At 31.2% G+C, this 14,580-nt stretch overlaps 1 protein-coding gene and 1 long non-coding RNA gene across 2 annotated transcripts; one reads left to right on the top strand and one right to left on the bottom strand.

Moving 5' to 3' along the window:
• Positions 1-75: 75 nt before the first annotated feature.
• LOC107493938 (purple acid phosphatase 22) lies at positions 76-8,384 on the bottom strand. Its single transcript, XM_016114973.3, has 5 exons — positions 8,037-8,384; positions 7,358-7,649; positions 1,172-1,740; positions 999-1,087; positions 76-562 (listed from the first exon to the last, which is right to left on the bottom strand). Exons 1-5 carry the CDS (start codon positions 8,382-8,384, stop codon positions 346-348), a joined length of 1,515 nt encoding a protein of 504 aa, XP_015970459.1. The 3' UTR covers positions 76-345.
• On the top strand, positions 7,365-8,548 carry LOC107493939 (uncharacterized). The gene is made up of 3 exons (XR_008000489.1): positions 7,365-7,511; positions 8,010-8,160; positions 8,278-8,548. It is a non-coding gene; the product is annotated as an uncharacterized LOC107493939 (long non-coding RNA).
• The last annotated feature ends 6,032 nt before the right edge of the window (positions 8,549-14,580 follow it).

The raw sequence follows: 14,580 nt of genomic DNA on the forward strand, positions 1-14,580 counted from the left end.
GACCACTATTCTTTGTGTTTGTACTTCGGATGAGTGACATTCCATTCTTCCAAAAGACAAAATACGTTACAGACATTTATGAATGAAGTGTCTTTATACTTATTAATTTGTTTATTTGAGTATCATTACTTGATTATACATACATCATGTAATGTAAGAAAATTGAAAGAAATAATAAGTTATAAATCTACCAGCGGCTAATTTACTGCGTACATTTTTCACTTTCCACATCCTATCAACTGAGCAGCTAATTAAGTAGATAACTTAAAGTTATTGCAAGCAAATCACCAATCTTCCTTTGTTGGCAGAAAGGAACAATACATCATTCGAGTTGCACTATATAATCTACAGTTCTTCATGAACAACCTTTTGGTCTGGTCTACCTGAACATGCTTTTGATCTGCTTAAGCTCTCTATCCAAACACCATCAGCTATTACTGCATCAGTGTCATTGTTGCGGTGCCATGACCAGTATGCACGTGTTTCGTCTACTATTTTCAACCTTCCATGGCCAAAGCTTGGCTCCCGGTACAACGACAGTGGACTTGGAGGGCTTTTAAAACTATCATCGCCAATCAATCAAATGTATACATAAAGAAAATTACACTTAATAAAGTAGTTAAAGAGGTGTGAAAAATATTTTCTTTAAAAACAAATCTAGCTACTTATTATCATCATCACTTGAAAATAAAAAATTAAAAACCCTAGAAAAGTATGTAACAATAATCTCTTTCCACAATAATATGAAAAATGTTAGGGAGTTAATTTTTTTACATCAAAGTCATTTTTTTTTAAAATTAATTTATTTATGTTAAATTTTAAATTCTAAATTATAAATTCTTAACTCTCAAACTTAAGATCTCAAACTTAAATAATTTTAAATCTTAAGTTGTAAAAAAAATGAAAAATAAAAAAAAATAGATAATATTAACTAATAAAAGATTAGTTATTTTATTTTCTCTTATACTATATGCTATAGGGGGAAAAAACCATCTTACTTCAATGCAAGGCCTTCACGATTTCCTCCATCACCAACTGTCACATATATTGGACCACAGGAATCAGCTTTGTTGTCATAAATTCGAGTCTGCAGGAAGAATCAACAAAACATTTCGTAAAAAAACTATAAATACTTGAATGGAAAAAATTGTAATAAGAAAGAATGACATACAAATCGTTCATAGGCATGAACATGTCCAGCAAAAACCAAGTCAACCCGTGCTTGATAGAGCAAATCCTCCATAACTTTCCTCATACTCTCACCTTCACCTTGGTGTGCCTCATTAGTATTATACCAAGGCGCATGCAACAACACAATCACCCAAGGCGTCTTGCTCCTATCGATGTTAGCCAAATCGTTCTGAAGCCACGTGTACTGCTCTGATTGGGCGTCGAAGTCCGTGTAGGAACCGAGCATGATGACGTGGGTGGAAGCAACCTCGAAAGAGTAGTATAGATTTGAAGTTGATCCGCTTTCTTGAAACGGCATCGCCCACCTTGCGTTGTAAGCTTTGAAGCCGTGAGGGTAGATGATGGGGAAAATCTCCATCTCGTGGTTTCCTTCAGTAACCATCCATGGCCTTTTGCTGGCGTATGGTTGCACCAAACGGCCGAAGGAGTCCCATAGAGGTTGCTGTGTATCGGCGTACGATAAGTCACCTGGTAATAGGAACACGTCGTAGTCGCTACTATCCACGTGTTTTAACGTCGATGCTGTCCATTCCGTTTGTCCCAAGTCCCCTACACATATACGGTAAATTATTCCTCCAACAGATTCGAAAATGTCCAAATCTAATTACTGTTGTTACATTAGTATGACAATGTGCAAAGTAGGATTTATGAAACTAGTCCTCAGCCTTTAATTTCACCAGCGCTCACCTTATCATGACCTCCGGTTCCAGTTTAAAAATTAAAGCAAAAACTATTCCAAAAAGAGTAAAGCTAGGGAACCAAAAGCATATCAGCCAAAACTCAGTCAAATATTTTTGGATGAATTCAAAATTTTTACGAGTTAATATATATGGATGTTTCTTCTACTAAGTATTAGAATGTTTTTTTTTCATATTAAATGGATGTTCTTTTATATATTTTTTGAATTTGTGATTGTTAGAAGTGGATAGATTAATGTGAGAAAAAAGAGGAAGGTTTTTATAAAATTTTTTAAATTTTGAATTTAAAAAATTTAAAATTAATTAATGATCGATATAAATGAATATAGTTTTGTTTAGTTTTTGCCTGTTAAGTTTTTGGTTCTTTATACTTTTCCTTCCAAAAAAGCTATTGGCACACCAAATTGAGCCACCAAAAGTATGATTTAATTTATTTTTAATATGTATTTATATTTCAATATATATTTTATATTAATAATTAATTTTAATGATTAATTTTAGGGAAAAACTCTGCGTACAAGCGATTAGGGCTTGTAAGTATTACAAGCCAATTAAACTCTAATTCCCAAAATTCGCTGCAAGTGCTACGTTCCTTACACGCGCTACATCCCTTCTTCTTCTCCTTCTTTTTCGATCGTTCTTTTCTCCTCCTTTCTCATTGGTTTGTTCTTCGTCGTTGACGTTAGTTCCTCCACATACTGTTACGGCACATTTTCATTGCACCTTCTTCTTCTTCTTGCTGCACGTTCTTCTTCCTCTTCCTCTTCTTCTTCTTCTGCTCTTTTGTTTCTTGCATTCTCTTTCTCCTTCTTCATTTACGTGCTTTTCTCTCTGTTTTCTTTTTTCGTTATTCTCGATTTCTATTGTTTTTTGACATCAAGCTCTGAAATCATTTTTGAAGAAGAAGAAGTAGCAGAAGATGAGGAGGAGAAAGAGAAAGAGTTCTGAATTATGCATGATTTTGGGTGTATTTTTTAAATCCTTTGGGTGTATTTTCTGTAATCTTTTGGGTGTATTTTTATAATCGTTTGGGTGAATTCCTGTAACCGTTTGGGTGTATTTCTGTAATCTCTTGGGTGTATTTTATGTAATCGTTTGGGTGTATTTCTGTAATGCATGCTTGTCAGTTTTTCTGAAATGAAAAATACACCCATAGATATCAGTAAGATACACCCCATAGATATGAGTCAGATACACCCATAGATATCAGTCAGATATCACTCAAATACACCCAAATGATTACAGAAATGCACCCAAAGGATTACAGAAAATACACCCAAATGGTTACAAGAATTCACCCAAACGATTATAGGAATACACCCAAAGGGTTACAGAAAATACACCCAAAGAATTTTAAAAAATACACCCAAAATTCGTTGAAGTACATCTTATGCATAATTCAGAACTCTTTCTCTTTCTCCTCCTCATCTTCTGCTGCTTCTTCTTCTTCAAAAAAGATTTTACCATGAAAAATCGAAAAAAAAAAGAGAAAACAGAGAGAAAAGACGTAAATGAAGAAGAAGAAGAAGAAGAAGAGGAAAACGAGGAAGAAGAACGTGCAGAAACGAAAGAAAAGGAGAAGAAGAAGAGTAAGAGGAAGAAGAACGTGCAGCAAGAAGAAGAAGAAGAATTTCAGAAACCATGAAAATCGAAAAAAAAAAACGAAGAAGAGGAAGAGGAAGAGGAAGAGGAAGAGGAAGAAGACGAAGATGAAGACGAAGAAGAAGAAGAAGAGAAGAAGAAGAAGAAGACGAAGAGGAACCGTTTGAGTGGGGCGCGTGTAGTTACGCTCCATTCAAAATGAGTTAATGCGCGTATTAATGAAGTTTGGGTTGATAACTTGTAAAACTTGTACGACTTTTTTACTTGTATGTGTAGCAGGCCCTTAATTTTAATATATATGTAAGGTAGTCCAAATTATTCTTAGTGAATATACTCGTCAATACCACGCACATACCTAATAGCGTCACAAACATCCTCTTTCTTTATAGAACGACACACATCTATGCAAAATTTTAATTTTTTTAGGATTAACCGCTAATTTGATAAACCGTTGATAAAAATGTTATGGACAAACAGTTTTTGAAAGATTTAAAAAGTGATAAAAAATAATCAATAAATATTATATTTTTTAAATGACAAAAAACTTTTGTATTTAACAAATAACTTGTCTATTGAATCAAATTTTGTGGCAAAAATTTAAAAAGTGCAAAAAATATTAAGCAAAATAGTTGATCTCTAAATATTTTTTATTTAAAAAAAAATGTGTTCATTTAGAATTATTTTTTTTAAATTTACTTTTTACAAAATTATTAAATTTTAAAGATAAATATATTTTTTTAAATTATAATTACAAAATTTTCTATCAAAATCTTATCTCTAAAGTCTTTTTTTTAAATATATATTTAATATTTAATTCTTTTATTTTCTCACGTTTTTAAATCTTTTGAAAATTTATTTGGTCGTTAGCATCTTTTGAAATTTTTTTTGTCAGCAATACATGTGAACTTTCAGCTACTATTTTGATAATTCATTTATTTTAATTTCTTATTATTAAAATCACCAATAAATACTATTAGAGGATACAGCAAAAATGGTGAGATAGATGGTTATGGTGACAAAAAGTTCTTGAGTTTGAGGTAAAAATTTGTTATTTAAAGTGGATGATTTTTTCATGAAAAGGGATTTTATCATTTTTATTTTGATAATACAATTTTTTTTATAAATTTATACAAATATACAATACAAATAATTCTGAGTAGAGTGATATTATTATTTTTTTATTCGACTAAATGATTGATTAAGGATATAATTGTCTATATAACAAAAGTTTTGGTCCTTCTTTAATTTTCATTTGAATAGGGTTTTTTAATAATTTCAATATAATTAAATTTTTTATTAATAAACTTTATTCATGGTCCTTAGTGTTAATTTAGTCTTCATTAAACCATTCTGATAATAATTAAAGTGAAATAAAGTAGTATAATGAGGAAAAGAAATTATATGATGGGATTAAGTTCCCTGTACTGAAATTGGAATTAAAGCAGCAGTTAAGTATGATTATCTATTGATGAAAAAATGATACATCGTTAAATGTTTTTCATTATACGACGAAAGTCATAATTCTTGTTAATTAAATAAATTTTAATTTTTAGTTTGTTATATTTTATATTAACAATTTAAATTTAAAAAAAATAACTTGCTAATGAAGTTAATTACCAAAAACGTCCAAATTTTTAATACACAGACAAAAATATTTTTTACTTTTTTTAACGATAAAAATATCCTCAAAATATTTTAGAATTTGATAAAATTATCCAACGTTAAATATATTTTTAAAATCATTCTCAAAAATTGTTTTAGAATTTAGATTTTGATCCCATTTTTTTAAGTACGATTAAAAAGATGAGATAGATTTATCCTTAAAATTTAGTAATTTTATATTTAATATTTTTTTGAGATTTTTTTCTATCAATAACCAAAAATATTAAAAAATATAGAAATTGAATTTTTTTATCCAGTTTTTTGTATTATCTAGTTTCTAAATAATTATTTAAATATTTTTATAAAATTTTAAATTAAATGTATAAGTAATTTATTAAATACAAAAATTGTTTGTTATTTATAAAATATATTATTATTTTTAGTTATTTTATCGCATTTTATAATGTTAAAAATATTTGTCATTATCAAAAGTAAAAATTATTTTTGTCAACGTTTCAAAAATTGGGTATAATTTTGATAATTTTGACATTATAAAATAAAGGTCCAAAACTTATTATTTGTTACTTCTATTGGTGGATCATTTTCTTAAAACAATTATGCTAGATGATGTTGGAGCATAAACTATAAAAAAAAATATTCAATTTGGTCTTTTGAAGTTATATTTGAGCCTCAATTTAATTTTGATATTTTAATTTCCTCAATTTAATTTTTAAATTTTTTAATTGATTCTATAATAAATGAAAATTACCGCAAAATTAATGTGATTAAAATTTAAAAAATTTAAAAATTTAATTGAAGTAATTAAAATTTTAAAAATAAATTAAAGTTCGAGTATAATTTTAAATACCAAACTGAATATTTTTTTTAATTTTATGCTTGTGTTGTTAATTGAAGTAGTTTAGTATAGTTTATATTATTATATATGCTATATTATGTATTAGTCACATATTACTCATGTCATCAAGACTTCTCCCGCTCCACTAAGTCTATGGGGGCATAATTGTATAATGAAAAATTACTGGTAAATAATAAAAATATTAAACAATGTAAATAATAAATATATTGAATGTTTATTTTATTAGTATATGGATGATTATTTTAATATTAAAATTTAAAAAATTAATTTAAAAGTATAATATATTTTAATTTAATTAATGGTTATTTATATTATTTAATAAAATCATTGTCTCCTAATATTTTCCTTGTATAATTAACTTATATAGCCCCATTTGCTAAACAAGCTGATGAGTTGTTTAGATATATTTATAATATATTTTGTATTTATTTTATTCTAAACTCTTAGCTTTAAAGAGTAAGAAAAACATGCTTGTTTTGGTCACCATGATAAATTCTTGACTTTTTTTATATTATAATAAGACTATTAACCTTACTAAGATTGTGACTTAGACGTTATGTTATTCGAACAATATATAAAAAAAATATTTATCAAACTAATTTTAGTAGCTAATTTTATATGTGTTTTACATTCTTTATTTTTTTTCTGTATCCGATTGAAAGTAGGTAAATTGAAAAAAAACGAGAACCAATTACAAAAAAAATTGTTTAAAAAGTCAGTAAAATTGATTAAAAAATAAAAACCGATTAAATCAATTTAATTTTTTTATTAAAAAACCGATTAAAAATCAATTTTTTAAATTACTTTTTAAATATATAATATATAGAAGTATATTATTTTATTATATTTAATCTAACTCTAACTCCAACTAAACTTTTAAAATAACAAACACCGACGGTCACCCTAATTCCTAACCCTTTCAGGCTTTCACTTTCAAGAGTTCCTAGGGCCAGCCCCTACTCATTCCCATTTTCTGCCACGACNAATAAATTTTAAATATTTTATTTTTTATTTTAATTATTTTATTTTTTATTTTTTAAAATAAATAAAATAATTTAAACACCATAATAAAAAACATTATAAAATTCACTTTTTTTATATTTTTTGAACAATTCTTTGTTTAGTTTGGTAATATAAGTTTGGCAACAGAGCCTGATAATGAGTAGCGTACACTCCACCACCACACACCCGTTAACCACCTTATCTGCTGTTTCCTTCCAGCTCAAAGCACTCATCAACAACGTAACTACAACTACTTCTATAACTAACTTTACTCCATCGTGGTCAGATGCAAAAGGGTATCAATCAAAATGTACCCTTACCAAACCATATGCCAAATTACCAAAGCTTGGTAAAGAAATTAAACCAAAATCAAAATGAAACATACCTACGATGACGAATTCGATGGGCAACTTGGGCGGTGGAGTCTTGAATGAGAACTCGGGTCCGGAGCCTCCACAGCGGTAGAAGTAAGTGGTGCTGGGCTCAAGTGGCCCTATCACGGCGTTGTGGATCCTGCCGGAGTTATAGAAAAAATACTGGTACGAAGTATGTTTTCCGGTAGCTTTTTTGGAATATTCTCCTGACTTTGTTCCGTACTCTACCACAGATTTTGTGTGTTTTCCTTCTGTAATCCATGACACCCTCATCTTGTCTCTTCCCACCAACGAAATGTGCACCTTTAAGAATTTACAAACATTTTCAAATCATAATATTCTATGGAAATATTTAAACATTAGAAAATGTCGAAGAAGCTAATTAACATGGCACAGTAAACATTGCACTCACCATTTAACGTAAATATATATATAAAATTTTTGAAAACAAGAACATTCCAAATTCAATTCAAAAAAATATTTAAAATTTAAACTCAACAGAAACAAAAACTCATTTTAAGGGAGCTTCATACGGAACTTATTTGACAAACTATTATAATATTAATTAAAATTGACTGCTATAATATCGATTTTATACTATCAGTCTGTACATATTTTCGTATAAGTAGAATATTGTTAAAATTAAAATTATATATTATGCAGATATAAATATTTTTGCAACGAACGAACCTGCTGAGGTTCGGACTCAGATAATTGATGAGGAGTGATGATGGTTGGACGAGCAGGGAGGCGAACGAAACCACTAATATCATGAGATAGAAGGGGTTGAGGGAACAAGAGAAAGCATAATAAGGTGTGTATGAGGAGTGGGAACGTAGCAATAGACTTTAAACATTTCGACATGATGTTAATATTGTTGTTATTATAGCATGGATTATTTATTGATAATGATAATTTCTTCAATTTGTAGCTGCAGCAAGTAGTAAAGGATAGCTTCTTGAACGTAGTGATGGAGGAAGAACAGCCATTCTTGTTATATAATGGGATTGCGGAAACAGAGGACGAGAAAGAATACATTTAATTAAAATAACAATTTGTATGGGTTGACTATATGGAAGGGAGGTTGTGCTTCAATGGCTTAAGGCAAGATCCGTGTAAAGATTAACTGTATTATGTTATTAGGTAGTACCACATGACGATGGAATCATGGAATCAATCTTATTCCTTTGACACGGGAAGCATACGTTGAGCAGAAGTGATTTATTAGTTTATTTGTCTTTGTTTAACCAATTGTTTTGGCTTTGGTTTTGTTCTTAACTTAAACACTACAAATTTAAACGAAAATGGTTAGTAATAAAAAAATTAATTAAAAATAGATAAAATTTATTTTATTTAATATTATTAATTATTATTAAAATTAATGAACATTAAGTAAAATAAATTTAGACTTTTTTTTTAAGTTTCTTAACACATCGAGAACAAGAAAAAAAGAGTACAAGCTAACGAGAAATTAACCCTCACCGATGCTTTGGCTCCTTCTACAAGTTAAGGACTATTATCAAAATTGATATTGCACTACAAGATAAATGGTAAATTGCAGCGAAAAATTGTTGGCAATTTCTTGAACAGCTGCCAATCGATGGAATAGTGGCAATTTCGGTAGTGAACACATGTTCCGTTGAAAACTGATGAAAATAGCGGCGGTTTAATTTTTAAACTGCTGCGAATAAGATTTTGCAAGAGTTTATTAAAATTTTTGGCAAAAACATAAATAGTCATTTTTCATGTTCTCGCGTGAATCCTACGGGACCAAAGGTGTCAATCACCATCTCTGAGATACTCCGTCGCCGTGACTCTTTCCTCCGTCAGTTCCAGTCGTTACCTCCGCGTTGTCGTTCTTCACCGTCATTGGACTGCTCCCTTCGCCGTGTAGCTCCTGCGCGCGAAAGGAAAGTGGAAGGGGTTGTCCAAGTCTTCTCACTCCGCTGTGCACGTCTGTGTCATCAGTGTCCTTCCTATCCGTCCGTCCTGGTGTCAGCGTCAGCATCTTCCCTCCTATTGTGCGCTGCTCGATCGCTATCTCTCTCCTCTCTTTGGTTCGTTCTTCTCCCTTCTCCTTTTGTCCCAGATCTGCTAGTGATGAATTAACTGCATTGGTGGTTCTCATGTATATAACTAGGCATAAATACAATTGTTGTAAAACTGTACAAAATGATTATGAATGAATAATATTCTCTGCTTTACTCTTAATTTATAATTCATCTTCTGTCTGCTGAGAATGTACTAGTTCGTGATAAAATTTCCTTTTATTCTTTCATTTCATTTTAAATAATTCATAGTTACTAAAAACCTTTATACTAGATGTCAATAACTTACTCTGTAGTAGCATTTTTTTCAATTTCATTCATAGGACTTCATAAATTCTTAAGGGAAGATATTAAAGTTTAATGTGAAGTATCATACCAGTTTTGATGGTATCTTTTCTTAGCTATCAATTACTTTTACTAAAGGAAATCTCGTGCCTACCTCTGGTTTGGTAGTAGATATTGTTGGGATTGGTGATTCATTAATGTCTTAAATTTGTCGTTAAAAAAACTATAATTGAGCTAATAAGGATTGTAGAAGATCAGGATTGGTTTAAAGGCTTAGATGAGAAATGGAAGGTAACAATAAATTTTCTATTTCTTAACTTGTTGTGCAAATTTATTCTTTATAAGGCAAAATTTTTGTTTTTTAAGCTTATTGTAGTGTGAAATAATGATTCTGCAATCATGAAGAAACATTTCTGAGTGCCTCTATTCTAGAATTAAATCTCTTGAAAGTATAGTTTTATGTTCCACTTACAAAATTCCAAGTATATCTACACAGGAACTGTGAGGGAAAAATGGATCCTAAAGGTGACATATGGGCGATTCCATATAGATGGGTGACGGAGGAAAAATGTCGGTAAAAATTTTCACAAAAATATTGTGTTGCAAGTATAATTCTAAACCGACAATTAAACCTCAATCAATATTGAAATTATTTGTCACTCAAGCAAACCCAATAAAATTAACCGAAGTATTAAACCTCGGTCGTCTCTCAAGGAATTATAGAAAAGTGTACTTATAATTGGTTATGAAAAAGTATTTTTGGGGTTTTTGTGATAAGAGACAAGTAATATAAATAACAAGGAAATAAAATAACAACTAAGAAAAGTCCTAGCAAGGATTGAGAATTGGAATTCCTATACTCGTTATCATTATCAATTGTGATGGTAATTGCCTTTTGCTTGCACTTAGTTAACCTCTAATAATGAAGGAAAGTCAAGTGAGCAAAATCAACTTAAGTTCACAAGTCCTAATCAAAGATTAGATTTAGTGATGTCTAAACTAACTAGCAATTTTTAATCACCAATCAACAAAAGAATTTTGATAACTTAAGAGTCTCTAATTGATCAATCCAAGTTAAGAACATAAAAATCTAATTTAAAATCCAACCAAGCATTTTATCAAAAACTTGGGAGGTATAAAATAAAAACAAAGAAAACTAACAAGACATAGCAAAACCTAAGACTAACCAAAGCCAAGAAATAACAATAACAAGGCGATTGAACAATAAGAAACGTGAAACATAAATTGCATTAATGAAAGTTGAGAGTAACACATGAGTTCATAAACTAAATTAGCAAAATAAAGGAATCAATAGGAGAAGTAGATAACTAAAGTGTTAGAACAAATAAGACTAAAAATCCTAAAAACCTAGAGAGAGGAGAGAGCCTCTCTCTCTCTAGAAAATTACATCTAAATCTAAAGTGTATGAATGAAGTGTGAATGATTGATTCTCTCTTCCAGCTCCACTCTATAGCCTCTAATATGTATTTTCAGGCAAACTGGGTCAAAAGTAGCCCAGAAATTGCCCCCAACGTTTTCTACAATTGCAGCACGTGACGCTCTGCCACGTGTACGCATCGCCCACGCGTACGCGTTGCTTGAACTCGGCACTGTTCACGCGTAGGTGTCAGCCACGCATGCGCGTTGTATGAATGCTGCACCAGTCACGCGTACGCGTCGTCCACGCGTATGCGTCGCTTCCAGCTTCTCAAAACAACACTTTCTTGTGTTCCTTCCATTTTTGCATGCTTCCTTTCCATCTTTTAAGTCATTCCTGCCCTATAAAACGTGAAAACACTTAACACACATATCACGACATCGAATGGTAATAAAGGAGAGTTAAAAATTAGCAAATTTAAGGCCAAAAAAGCATGTTTTCAATCATAGCGCAAAATTAGGAAGGAGAATGTAAAACATGCGAATTTTAAGAATAAGTGTGAGAATAATGGATAAAATTCACTCATTTCAGTACAAAAATAACCATAAAATAGTGGCTCATCAATAGAGCTACATGATAATAGCGTACAAGACAAATGAATTTCAAAAACATACGTTGGCTCCTATAGAGGTGAGTTATCTTTTAATAAACCTGGTAAAACTCTTGCAAGGCATTTATGGGTTATACAAACTTCAGTTACAACACTGGTAAGATCTGTGGCGGCCTAATCTTAAAGGGATAAATTTGCTTTGGTAATTTTAAAAATTTCTTTTTTAATTTCTATAAGTTTTTCCTTGATTTGGAATGAGTAAGCAAATGAGGATTAATGGAAGTTAATTTATTTAAGGATGGATCACTCTTGTCTGCTTTATGGTGTCAAATATGTTTTAGTAGGCAATGGGATTGATTGGCTTTTATTAATAGAAATAAATAAAGATGCATTATTTATTTATTTTTTTAATTTATATTTTTTTAAAGAAAAAGAAAAAGAACTTGCCTTCTCTTCAGTTTTTGTGAGGGTAAATTGTCTGTTTCTCCCCTAAAGAAGTATGTGCAGTTGCACTTCTCATGTATCGATGTTGATCAAGATTCTTTGATTCATGGATCCTTTTGAAAGGTTAATAGTCATGTACCAGAAGTAGAAAGAATGAAAGATGATTCCTTGCCAATAATTTAGTCTTTTCCGTGGGACAGGTATTGTCTCTTGAAGCAAATATTGATGAGTGAAAGGATCGATGCCAGAAGCTATTCAAAGAATGTAAGAAGTTTATGTAAGTTCTTTATGGTATTCCTATATTGGATCTACTATTGCATTAATCAATCATTATCATTGTTATACAAAAATTGTCTACTCGAGATTTCAAAGCTATAACTTTATACAAGAGTGGTTTTTCTTTTTATTTTGCATATAAAGAAAAAATATGAGATTTTTCTCCTCTACTCATGAGAGTTCAATTGAATTTCTATCAATCATATGCAAAAAAATTAAATATTTTGTTGCATTTGTGGGTGTATGATCTTGGTGTTTTATTTTAATAATTCTTTTTGAGCAAATTTCTTATCATACTCTCAATTATCCTTGCTAATCTCTTTGTGAATAAATATGCATATATGTAATATGGATTTTGTAATTGTAAATTTAGTTAATGATGTATCAACTCTATTTATCTATAGTGACATCGATTTTAAGAAAATTTAACTTGGCTTTTGATTTTAAGTCTTTTATGCAGTTTAATTTAGTAAACAGCTAGATCGTTCAGAATAATGACTTGTTGTATGGTTTTTTAAGTGAAAACTTACTACCGAATGATTATGGTATCTAAAATACATGGTTTAGCCCATCAGACTATTTTGGAATTGCAAATTAAAAAGTCGTTGATTTTTTATCTGTATCTCCTCAGGATAGCTTTGGGGGAAGCATATAATGGAGAAATTGGCTTTGTTGATTCGTTAGAAATATTTGGCGGTGGTCTGGATGACTGATGAGCGGATAATTTATATGTTTTTTGGCATTGTTTTTAGGTAGTTTTTAGTATGATCTAGTTATTTTTAGGGATGTTTTCATTAGTTTTTACGCTAAATTCACATTTCTGGACTTTACTATGAGTTTGTGTGTTTTTCTATGATTTCAGATATTTTCTGGCTGAAATTGAGGGACCTGAGCAAAACTCTGATAGGAGGCTAACAAAGGACTGCTGATGCTATTGGAATCTGACCTCCCTGCACTCGAAATGGATTTTTTGGAGCTACAGAACTCCAAATGGCGCGCTCTCAACGGCGTTAGAAAGTAGACATCCAGAGCTTTCTAGCAATATATAATAGTTCATACTTTATTCATGATTAGATGACGTAAACTGGCGCTCAACGCCAGTTCCATGTTGCTGTCTGGAGTCAAACGCCAGAAACACGTCACGAACCGGAGTTGAACGCCCAAAACACGTTACAACTTGGCGTTCAACTCCAAAAGAAGTCTCAACTCGTGGATAGATCAAGCTCAGCCCAAACATACACCAAGTGGGCCCTGGAAGTGGATTTATGCATCAATTACTTATTCCTGTAAACCCTAGTAGCTAGTCTAGTATAAATAGGATAGTTTACTATTGTATTAGACATCTTGGGACGTTTAGTTCTCAGATCATGGGGGCTGGCCATTCGGCCATGCGTGGACATTCCACTTATGTATTTTCAATGGTGGAGTTTCTACACACCATAGATTAAGGGTGTAGAGCTCTGCTGTGCCTCAAGTTTCAATGCAATTACTATTATTTTCTATCCAATTTGATTTATTCCTGTTCTAAGATATTCGTTGCACTTCAACTTGATGAATGTGATGATCCGTGATACTCATCATCATTCTCACCTATGAACGCACGTGACTGACAACCACTTCCGTTCTACCTTAGACCGGGCGCATATCTCTTGGATTCCTTTATCAGAATCTTCGTGGTATAAGCTAGAATTGATGGCGGCATTCATGGGGATCCGGAAAGTCTAACCTTGTTTGTGGTATTTCGAGTAGGATTCCGGGATTAAATGATTATGACGAGCTTCAAACTCCTGAAGGCTGGGCGTTAGTGACAGACGCAAAAGAATCACTGGATTCTATTCCAACCTGATTGAGAACCGATAGATGATTAGCCGTGCTGTGACAGAGCATTTGGACCATTTTTACTGAGAGGATGGGATGTAGCCATTGACAACGGTGATGCCCTACATACAGCTTTCCATGGAAAGGAGTAAAAAGGATTGGATGAAAGCAGTAGGAAAGCAGAGATTCAATAGGGACAAGCATCTCCACACACTTGTCTGAAATTCCCACCATTGAATTACATGAGTAACTCTATCTTTATTTTCTGTTTTTTATTATTCTTATTTAAAATCAATAATCTCTTAAATTAGTTAAATCCACCTGACTGGGATTTACAAGATGACCATAGCTTGCTTCATACCAACAATCTCCGTG

The sequence above is a fragment of the Arachis duranensis genome, chromosome 6 (genome assembly GCF_000817695.3).
Source record: "Arachis duranensis cultivar V14167 chromosome 6, aradu.V14167.gnm2.J7QH, whole genome shotgun sequence".
Classification (NCBI taxonomy): Eukaryota; Viridiplantae; Streptophyta; class Magnoliopsida; order Fabales; family Fabaceae; genus Arachis; species Arachis duranensis.

Bases quoted from the DNA above. Each gene is read 5' to 3' on its own strand.
- LOC107493938 (XM_016114973.3), bottom strand. From the start codon at position 8,384: ATGTATTCTTTCTCGTCCTCTGTTTCCGCAATCCCATTATATAACAAG. The intron at 7,650-8,036 runs GTTCGTTCGTTG...AAATTCTTAAAG, and splicing joins CTGAGTCCGAACCTCAGCAG to GTGCACATTTCGTTGGTGGG. The intron at 563-998 runs GTAAGATGGTTT...TGGCGATGATAG, and splicing joins CGTGAAGGCCTTGCATTGAA to TTTTAAAAGCCCTCCAAGTC.